At 29.9% G+C, this 11,701-nt stretch overlaps 1 protein-coding gene across 1 annotated transcript; it reads right to left on the bottom strand.

Annotated features, from left to right (window-relative positions):
- Positions 6,802-8,724, bottom strand: LOC109357888 (aspartic proteinase CDR1-like). The gene is made up of 2 exons (XM_019601944.1): positions 8,317-8,724; positions 6,802-7,691 (listed from the first exon to the last, which is right to left on the bottom strand). Exons 1-2 carry the CDS (start codon positions 8,589-8,591, stop codon positions 6,911-6,913), a joined length of 1,056 nt encoding a protein of 351 aa, XP_019457489.1. The 5' UTR covers positions 8,592-8,724; the 3' UTR covers positions 6,802-6,910.

Here is an 11,701-nt window from a genome sequence, read left to right as displayed (position 1 = left end):
AAAATATTAATTTGTGACAAAAATTAGAATGAGTGACCGAAGGGAGAGAAAAATATTAGAAAAGTCTTATATGTGAGTTGTTCGGTTTGTGAAAAATTTACATAGAGAAGTTATGAAGAAAGTAAACAAAACGCATAATTGTAGACGGTAAATTCTGAAAAAATGTATTGAAATGGAGAAAGTAAGATTTTTTTTAAAGCTAGGTGAAAATACACCCCAATATCTTAAAAAGGAAAGCGGTTACAAACAAAAGAAAGAGTTACATGTTCCTAAATCTATAATTAAGAAGACCCATTCTATTCCTATTGAATTCAAAGGAAGCTAGCTTATCGGCACAAGTATTCCCTTCTCTGTAAATGTGAGACACTCTAAGCTCCATAGATGAAGCATGACTTTGACACATGTGCCACTTATTAAGAAGCTTCCAAGGAACGTTGAATTTTCCTTTGAATATATCGACCACATTCATGGAGTCACATTCAAGCGAGACCTTGTTCCAGCCTCTACTATGAGCAATCTCGATTGCTAGAATAGCAGCCCTTAGCTTAGCATAGAGGGAATCTTTAATGTTGAGGTAAGAGACAAAGCAACCTAAAAAACACCATGGCTATCCCTGTAAATAGTTCCTCCCCATGCATGACCAGGAGCATCGTGAGCAGTTCCATCAGAGTTAATTTTGATCCATCCTGGCAAAGGGTTATACCACAACACCTCAGTGATCACAAGGGCAGAATTATAGTGCGAAGAAACATTTAAGTTCCTTAGAATAGTGAAATCCTGTTGAGAACCATTTTCACACAACTTAGAAAGGTTTCCAGACATAGAAATTGCCATTTTGATTCTTGATTTTGCCATGGCCACGGAAGTCCAATTATCTTGGAATATGCAAAAATTCCTGCAATGCCAAATAGTGTTCGCGGTGTGGACAATTGCAACAACAAGAACACCCTTAATTTGAGGACTCCATTGGAGACTACATATGGACAAAATCACAGTAAAGGAGGAAGTGTCTATTTGGATATGAAAGATACTACCAATCCATTGCCAAAGGGAAGCAACAAAAGGACACAAAAGGAACAGATGATCAGAAGTCTCATTGTTAACCCTGCAGAGGTTACACATTGAAACCAGAGAGCACCCCCTCAATTGAAGATTATCATCACTAGGCATTCTCCTATGGAACAACCTCCAAATAGTGAAGGATTTGGATGGGGGGATTGAATCAGACCAAATAGTCTTGCACCAAGCCATGTGATTTTCATTAGGCCTGATGCAATTATAGGCAACTTTAAGAGTAAGAGAGCCATCCGTAGTGCCCTGCCATACAAGCTGATCTTTCTTGTTTGTGATGAAGATGTCTGTTATGTTTGAGGCTATCTGAGGGAACTAATCATGAATCAGCTTAGGAATAGTCCACTTATAATGATGAGTAAAGTCAGCCACCTTGGCTAAGAGAGAAGGATGAAACTCAACAGGGATATTTAGGAAATCCACAAGAGTAGATCCCAGCCAATTGTCCAGCCAGAAGTTGATACTTTTGCCCTCTCCAACCAGCCAAATTGAATTAGACATAGCAGTGTGCCAATTACTCTTAATGCCAGGCCAAATTGAAGATTTGAAATATCTTTGAGTAGGAGAGTTACCATTCCCAAATCTATGTCTATATAAGATAGCCCATTCTTGGCTAGATGAGGACATTTCCCAGGCAAGCTTAACCAAAGCAGCCTGATTCATTGCTTTGATCGATTTGAAGCCCAAGCCACCAGAATTTATTAGAGAGAAAACCTTGTGCCAAGCAACAGTGACAATTTTCCTGATGGTTGTGTCACCAGCCCATATGAAATTCCTAATGCATTTGTCTAAGTGCTTGATCAAGGTAGAAGGCCAAGAGTAGATGTGAAAACTGTAGGTGAGCATACTTAGAATAATAGACTTGACTAGTTCAACTCTTCCCATGAGAGACAACAAAGAACCTTTCCAGGTGGCTAATTTGAGAATTATCTTGTCAGCAATAGCTTGGAGGTGAACCTTCCTTGGTTTCCCTTTAAAAAGAGGAACACCAAGATAGTTAAAAGGCAGTCTACCCGGAGAGAAACCAAGAGTGGAAGACAAAGCAGAAATTCTTCTGGGAGAGTCACTAGCAGAGTAGAACTTGCATTTTTTAAGGCTGATGTGTTAGCCCGATGCTTGGGCATAATTAGTGACCAATTTCTTAAGAGCCAGAAGATTCCTCTTGATTCCTTTACAGAAGATGAGGATGTCATCAACATACAACACATGGCTTGGAGTAAAGAGATTAGAAGGACCAGAGATAGGACAAAGCTAACCCTCCAAAACTAGCTTGGATATGCATCTTCTGAGGACATCCTCTGCTAAACAAAATAGCAAAGGGACAAGGGATCACCTTGCCTAACTCCCCTTTTGGAGAAAGTAAGATTTATTTAACATATACATAAATATAAAATTATAAATATAAGAAAGATGAAAAAAGTAAAAAAAAAAATATAAGAAATAGATGCAAACAACCTATAGTAACTAAGAGCTTCATATTAAGATTTTGAATAAACTTACTTGTTCAAACAGCTAGGTGAAGAAATGAATTTTGGCATTTGATTGCATGTAGCACTACAACATTTTCACCCTAAGGCAACACCTCCAAACCGTGGTCTAAAATATAAAAACTGTTGTCTTTGTCATAGACAACGGTTTTATAACTGCGGTAGTCTAAGGCGTTGCCTTTTGTTTAGGCAACGATTTTTTGATATAAGGCAACAATGGACAAAAAATCGTTGTCTTTATAATTGACATAGGCAACGGTTTATTTAGTTTGAAAAGACTACGGTTTTTTTTACTGTGGCCATAGGTAACACTTAAAACCGTTGCCTAAGATAGTTTATAGAACACCACTAAAACTGTTGCTATAGGTAACATTTAAAACCGTTGTCTATAATAGTTTAGAGAACACTTATAAAACCGTGGTCTTTGCTTGAATTAATAAAAAAATAAAAATAGAATTGACGTAGGAGATGTTATACACATATATTTTAGAGAATAGTTTCTCTGATAAATTCTAGGACATCTAATATCAAGAATGAAGCTCACACAATCTCTTATTTATTTTAATAAACTAATGTTCCATGAACTCAAAGTACTCATAAAAAGTGGCTGAAAACACATAGTTCTTAAAGTGCATATGGAGCTTTGGTGGAAAACTTAATGAACATGAGATTCTTGTAAGGCTTTTTTGGGGTAACAATAATTAAATCAGAGAAAACTTGGGTCTCCAAACATAATGTTGAACGAGCTTGATATACAAATCCATCTTTCCCTTTCTCATTCTTGACGAAATTAGCAGTATAAAATTACAATCTAGGAGCATTTGTAGATATCTTCATAACTCTCCCTGATTTGTTATCATGCACTATAGCTTCCACCTTTATTTCTTCGCCTTTTTCACCATCAAGCAAATAATTAGTGTCATAACCATTAGTCTTTTGTAACTGGTTTATTTTGGTCCCAACAATTTGTGGTATAAAAAATCATATGGGTTACTTTGCCAACATAATTAGATCACCAGGAAATCCTATAACATAAACATTCAATGTTAATTCACATCACAGAAGAAGTATACAAACACCAAGTACCAACAACAATTGCATTATATCAAATACAAACATGTTTTCATTAAGGTAAATAACATTGAATATATGCCTTTGCACTTATAACTAGACAAAACAACACTCTCCCCTGTTGGCATAGTTCAATTTTAGAAATTTGAGGTTTTTCCACTATTCTAGTTAGCTCTTATATATCTCCAAGTAGCTGTTATATAATGCACTGCAAATTATTTCTCTATTTTCCTCCATTTCCATTGAGACATGCAATCCCCCTTTACTTGTTGTGGCATAAAATTGTATGTTTGATGTACTTTTACATTCATTGTACAAGACAAAATCTAGAAATGAGAAAAGTAAAGGATCAATGTAACAAACCTGTAGAGTCATAGTAGCAAATTCAACTCCAATGATAGATTTGGACTCCTTCAAAAGTGTTCAATGATAAATATGAAAATGAGGTGTCAGGACAACTTAATTTAAGTACGTCAGGCTTTAGAGTTAACATCTCATGATATTCCTAATATCCATGAATAATAATCATAAGGAAAAAGGATTAACAGTTGTAATACTTAAAGCATGAAAGACTAATTGTTGTCACAAATATGAAAAAGCATCAAACAAACCAACTAAGACGGGCAATAGTAAACCCATGATCTACAAATGTAACAATAGCATTGAAGTTAAAAATAGGCTTATCTACACATATAAGTATTAGGTCATAAAAGACATATACACATAAGTATTATGGTCATGAACTTAAAATTGTAGAGTACTTCAAACTGTAGAGCACATTTACAGTCTATGCTTCTTCAACCTTGAAGGGTTCATCCACCTTGTTAGAGTCTCTGCTTTAAATTGAAAATAAAATGACACTGAGTAACCTTCAATGAAATCTTGGTCAAAATAGACATAAAAAACTAATTTAGAAATATTATTCACAGAGAAGCCATTTTTTGAATAAAAGCTAAATTGAAGGGGAAAAAGAATCAAAGATGGAAAATCAAAGATAAAATTGTTAGTACCTCTTTCGCACCAGAAAAAATCCCTTCTCCCCAAATGCCATCTTTAACATGGTTTTTGAATATAAGATGGTTTTGTGATATGCTGATAGTTCCTATAAGATCGATAATTTTCTACACACGTAAGATTAACGCACCAACAATCTACCATTCCATTGAAACTATTCATTACAAAAGGAAAAAATATATATGAAGATTGACAGTGAAGGTGCCGCTAATGGCAGCAATAACGTTGAAATGTGTTTGCGCTGGAGAACAAGGAAATGAGAGCTCCATGAGAAGAAGCGAGTGAGAGAAGGAGGAAGGAAAATAAACCAAAATTTTGGGAGAAGACAGTTAGGGTTCATAGTTTGAAGAAGAAGACGAGAAGGTTATCTATTAAGGAAAGAAGTTTATCTAATAGTTGAAGTTAAACAAAATAAAAAATTAATAAAAATAAAAGAGAACGGTTTTAATAAACTTAAACTGACAACGGTGCTAAAACCGTGGTCCAATAGTATGGTACTAAAAACAATTATGACAACAATATCAAAAAACTGTGGTCTAATATAGAGAATATGCAACGATTTTAAAACTGTGGTCTTAAACTATAGTAGGCACGGTTTTTAGAATACTTACGACAACAGTATCAAAAACCATGGTCTAATACAATGAATAGACAACATTTTTAAAACCGTGGCCTTTTATACTCTAAGACCACGGTTTCAAAACCGTTGAATGTGGAGGCGTTGCCGTATGCCAAAAATGTGGTAGTGTAGATAGAGTTAGAAAAAGATTTCATTATAAAAAAATAGAATAGTAAATGTGAATAGATGATGATGATAAAATTTAATATATATATATATATATATATAAGGGATCATATTACACTCAAATTAAATTACATTAGTTACACCTAATCTCGGTCATTCATTTTCTTAAATTTAACGGATCAGGTGAATAAAATAAATTATGAGAGAGAAAAAAGAAAATCTTAAATAATTTTTAAGTTTCACCTATCTAGCCCGTTGGATTTAAGAAAATAAATTGTTAAGATTGAGTGTAACTAGTGTAATTTAACTTGGGGGTAAATGATCCGTCCTCATATATATATATATATATATATATGGGAATGGATGATGTATATTTAATTAAGTAATAATTGAGATATAATTTAAATTTATTGGAATTATAAGGAATGATAATTATGTATCGTATGCTATTAGAATTTTTATTTGTATTAATCGTTCCACAATTATCAATAAAACAGCATGTGAAAAATTGTAGAAAGTTAAAAAAATGAAAATGCTAAAAGGAATGGAGTGAGATATAATAAAGTCATCTATAATACTGTATAAAACTATAGGACGGATAAAATTAACCTTTTAATTATTATATGTGTGGAAATAAAACATGAACACAATGCAATTCTTATATGAAAATTTTTATGTCATGATTTGAATTTGTGCTATATTATACCTAAAAAAATGAATTTTGGAGAAAAATTATTTTACCATAAAAAATAGAATTCTCATCAAAATTAGATCAAACAAATAAATTAAAGTGATCCACACCAGAGTGGATCAGTGTTGTAGGACCTATCTTAGTCTGTTAGAGAAACTACAAAGTTGGACCCAATAATTACCCCTTTAATTATGCATTTCATGAAGAAAGATCCTTTATTCCAATAAAATTTTATCCTAAGTTAATTAAACTTCATAAAATTTTATCCTCATATATTTATTTTTAATTAAATAAGATTTTTTGATTTGCTGAGGACACCAAAATAAGACAGGTGATCTGAATACCTTTCATACCTCATAATATCATTCAATCACCATAAACATACATAATCTCGATTAACCTTGTTAGAAAAAAATTTAAAATCCTCCATCTTCCATATTAGACAAAAATAGTAAAAAACTCACTCTACAGTAATTATTAAATATTCAATTAAATGTGGTGAGAAATATTGTTTGTAATTTTGATAAAATTTAATATCTATACATCCTAAACAGTATAAATATTTTTTTACATGGTGTCAGCAAATCATCCATCATTAATTTATTAACGATTGACTAAGTTTTAATGATGGATGATAAGTCTTACATTCTGGGTGCATATATTTAAAACTTTTTTCACAATTCATTACAGTACAGATAAAAGAAGCAAAACAACAAGAACACTGAAGAAACATTGTAGAATTTTGATATCTATTACAAAGATGATAATAGTTTATTCATTTCAAACCTAAGCATAGCTTAAGTTGAATATGTTACATAATATGACGACTTTCTACTCCTTAGTACAATCTGCAGGAGCAAAAGAAACAGTTTTCTTTTGAAGATCATACTCTACCTTCAAATTCGTCTGTGCTAAGCTTCCAAGGGTAGAAATCCCATTGGTTGGAACAATAGACAAGCATAAATTACCACCCACTTTCACTAATATATTACTTGTAGGATAATGAATATCTCCTTTTGATAAATGAAATGTGATAGAAGGGATAAAATCAGTTCTTAGTAAAGCAAAACATAAACTATATGGTGCAGGTGGATTATCTATTGCCTCAAAATCAACAGCATCTGCAACTGCAGTCTGAATATGTCCATATAAAGGGTTTGTAAGATAAGTCAACCTTGACCCAGAATCAATTACAATCCTTAAACTTCTTGGTGGTTTCAGATTGTCTCTGTCAACTGAGACACCAGTAAGTACAGCAGTGTATCTTGATGCAGGCACCAAAGGGGTAGTAGTGACAGCCAAAAATGGTGGTATTGTTGATTCTCTTCCAATTTTTAGTTTACTAGTAGAGTTTACATTGTGAGGGAGCAAACAGTATGAGAATATGTGACCAAATTTATCACTTAGTTGTGAAACTAATGATAAAGGTCCAGCACCAAGACCAACTACACCTTTCCCAATGCTTTTGAAATTCTCAGTGTTAAGATTTCCACACTCTAATGTAGTTTTTGGAGTAGTTAGCAATGGGCCATCTTTGGAACCAAACCTAATGGTGTCACTAACCAAGTCTCCTTCTGTGATAGATTTTTCCCTATAGGAGGATAAAGAGTACCTGCGGGGTTAAGAATCAAAATTTTCAGTATGATGGAAATAGATAAAATTATCAAAATCTTCTTTCTCCTCGTAATCCTGTACCAGTACGAGCAGGAACATAGATGAATCTAGATCTTAACATATGACAGAATAAATTAGTTATCCATATTTGAATAATTTTTGAATAAAATAAAATTAATTTTTTTTAATTCTTTCCCTTCATATTACACCATTGGAAGGTTTACTATGTGAGAGAATCCTATCAAATTTAATATAGTTGACTCTCTAATAATGAAGATGATCTAAACTCAACCAATTTAGTAATTTTGAAAGAAATCTAAATTATGATTGTAGTCACTATAATACATAGTCAAGATTCATATACACACAATTTTTTGAGATCTACAAAATTAATTTAGTGCAGAATTAGGAAGAATCAGTAGTGATCACATAAAAACAAATCAACAATTACAAAAAAGAGGCATCTATACAGATATGATGACTTTAATTGGAAGATTATAAATATAATTGTAATTGCAACCACAATTTAAAATTATGTAAAGTACAATAAAATAAAAAATAACAAAATTATAGAACCATGACATACTCATTTTTCCTTCCAAAAAATGAACAACATTGAGTACCTGCATTGACTTACGGCTTCAGAATATTGTACAGAAATATGATCACTGCCTGTGTCTGCAATAGCATGTAATACCACTGGTGGGGTACCTACAAATATTTTCATGAAGTAATCTCCATTGTTGGGAATGGTTGCAGTTTTAGTTTTATAGAAGGGTGATAATGGTGAGTCTCCATGAATAAGGTCGATGGTTAAACCATTAACAGTTTTGGATTCAGCTGAAGGTAATGTTAACAATGGGAACAATACAATGGCCAAGAGTAAAAGTTGCTTCATGATGGAGTACTTAGGGATAAGGGAGAATGATAGAGATAGAGAGAGGATGGAGGTTGAAGACTAATTTATGCATTTTTATAGTAACATTGGAAGTAGGGCTCAGTAGAGTCCATATTAGAATATCCACTACTTTCTCATGTGTATATCATACAATATTTTATAATTTAATGTATATTCTTAGAAATAAATAATAATATATTTTTTCTATAATCACAATTATTCTTATTCCTATGAGTCTCAAAATCTATCCCACAATGTAAAACACAATTTTTCCAATCTCTTAATTTTTCCTTTTAGGGTTACATTTTCGGATAAGAATAACCACAAAAAGTTTCTTATGCGATGAATATTCTTAATAAATAAGAATCTCACCACAACAAATGACAAAAGAATGTTCTTATTTTAATAAGAATAATAGAAAATTAAGTCATCGAAGATGCTCTAACTTGCTTCTAAATAATGCTACTAATGTATAATATATTAATATCAATTGAATTACATTTTATATATTTTTATTAGTTTTATATATAATATGTAGGAATGTTATGACCCTTTTATATGATGTAAAGTGTAACCTATTAGATTAATAATGCTTCTAAATAATGCTACTAATATGTAGTTTATGCAGTTTTAGAAACACCTAAAGTATATCATACTCTAAAATAAGGTAAAAATTATGGTTAGTTATTGGTAGCTTCATTTTATTGGTACCTTAATTTTTTGCTAAATCATTAGTTATTTACTCACTTATGAGTTTTGTATTTTATTTTCTTTATTTGATGATTTTTAATATATATGTTGTTTAATACATTCATTTTGGCTCAATATTTGTACTATTGGAAATTTTACTTAAACATCATTACCTTATTTAATTGTTTGCTTAGAAATTTGTATTGTTTGGGTTATCAACAACACAATATAATGTCTTTATTCTTTGTTTCTCGATTTTTATCATTCTCACATATGGAGAAGAATAATGTCTTTATTTTTATTTGATTTATAATTTTTTTTAATTTATTTATGATTTCCAAATTTTAAGCGATCCTCATTATGGAGATAAATTTGTAGAATTATAACTAGTAAATTTTGATTGTAATAACAAATTGATTTGATTTATATTTTGTTTGAATTATTTATGATAATTTTAGACAATATTAATTATGAAGATAAATGTGTATAATTATAACTAATAAATTTCTGCAATAATAATTAATTTCATTTATATTTTATTTTGTTTGAACGTCATAAATAATATAACATGTGATTCAAAACTCATGAAGAAATAGAATAGTTTGAATTTTTTGTATGAGTTATAGAAATAGAATATAAATTTGCAGATCAGTTAGAAAATGAAAAGAATCAATTACCAACATAAATCAAAATATATTATAAAGAACATTTATTATAAATTATAATGTAATATAACGTAAATCATTCGTTATAACCATGAATTAATTATGATTTAGTTTCTACTTTAAAATTATGTATTAAAGTTGTTATGAAATTTCGAAAAATATTTTAAATACATTAAATGAAATATGTTGTAATTACACATTTAAATAGATCTTAAAACTTTAATAATTAATATCATTTAATAATTTTTGAAACATAAATAGTAGAAATCCAATCTTATTATTAATAGAAAGAATAAGCTATGATATTACAATTAATAAAGAAATTTGTTGATATTTTGTCTGACATAAAAATGATAGACAGTGAATTTATTTCAAAAATAATTTTTTTTAACAATAATTAGAAGAAATGTAGATAGTTTCCCTACGTTCCTATAATTAGAGAATTTGGGGCATTAATAATGAGTTAAGGAATTTGGAGCAATAATAATGATGTTTGGGAGTCATAAGATGATATGATGGTTAAGGTGAAAGAGTTTAAGGAATGATGTGGATGTGATTGTGGATTCGAGCCCACCCATAACAAATTTAAAACAATAAAAAATGAGTTACAATGTGGTTTGATGGTTAGGGGTGGAGTGAATAAGATTTAAGGTTCGATTATCGCCTACAACAAATGAAATATGGAGTAATTGCACATTTAAATAGATCTTAAAATGTTCTCAATTAATATCATTTAATCATTTTAAAAAAATTATACCAGAAATCCAATCTTATTATTAATAGAGTGAACTATGATATTAAAATTAATAAGGATATATGTTGATATTTAATTTATTTCATAAAAATAATTATTTTTAATATTAATTAGAAGAAATATTGATAATTCTTAAATGTTTCCTTCCTACAATTATTAATTGATGGCATTAATTATGATGATTTAGTTTCTACTTTAAAATTATGTAGTAAAGTTGTTAGGAAACTTTGAAAAAATATTTTAAATATAGTAGATGGAATATGTATTAATTACACATTTAAATATATCTTAAAATATTCTCAATTAATATCATTTAATTATTTTATATATCATCTATCATTCATTGCATATCATCCAAATATTATTGTATAAAAATTATATGGATGAAGACACATAGTCAAGACAATGATACATTTTTAAAAATATTATAACAAAATATTGTAATTGTACAACATAATCTCTAACACAAAAAATAAAATAACATTGGTATGTATTAGTAAAATTATATTGTTTATTTTTTCTTTACAATTTTCATAACTACGTCATTCTCTACCTAATGACATATACATTTGTTAATTTTGATAACGCAATAGATATCATAGTTCAAAGTACTTATCCAAATCTACAAGATCGCTAAAACATGAAGAATTTTTATAACTAAGGACGATACTTGCATCAACTATTGAAATTATTCAACAAATAAATGAGTTTTTTAGTTTAATTTCAAGTAAAAAATATTTATAATTCAATTCAATCAGTTATTAAGTTGAAGCGGATATTTTAAAACTTAAAAATATTAGGTGATGAAAATAAATACAATAGTTCTGATTCTATTGATATGTGTAATATTAATGAGGGTCAAAATTCAACCTATTAACTCATTAATTTTTAAATGCATTTATAATTTTTGGTCTTCCATATCATAAAATCAAGTTTTCCCACATTATGATATTGTATATATTTAATATTTGTGAGGTTGAACAATGAAAAATATTGAATTT

The sequence above is a fragment of the Lupinus angustifolius genome, chromosome LG10 (assembly GCF_001865875.1).
Source record: "Lupinus angustifolius cultivar Tanjil chromosome LG10, LupAngTanjil_v1.0, whole genome shotgun sequence".
Taxonomy (NCBI): Eukaryota; Viridiplantae; Streptophyta; class Magnoliopsida; order Fabales; family Fabaceae; genus Lupinus; species Lupinus angustifolius.
The sequence above is the reverse complement of the archived record's forward strand: the minus strand, read 5'-3'. Positions and strand labels throughout refer to the sequence as shown.

What these genes read in the sequence shown, in the direction of transcription:
- LOC109357888 (XM_019601944.1), bottom strand. Translation starts at nt 8,591, where the DNA reads ATGAAGCAACTTTTACTCTTGGCCATTGTATTGTTCCCATTGTTAACA. An exon ending in GAAGCCGTAAGTCAATGCAG is followed by an intron (nt 7,692 to 8,316) that starts GTACTCAATGTT and finishes TTAACCCCGCAG; the next exon opens with GTACTCTTTATCCTCCTATA.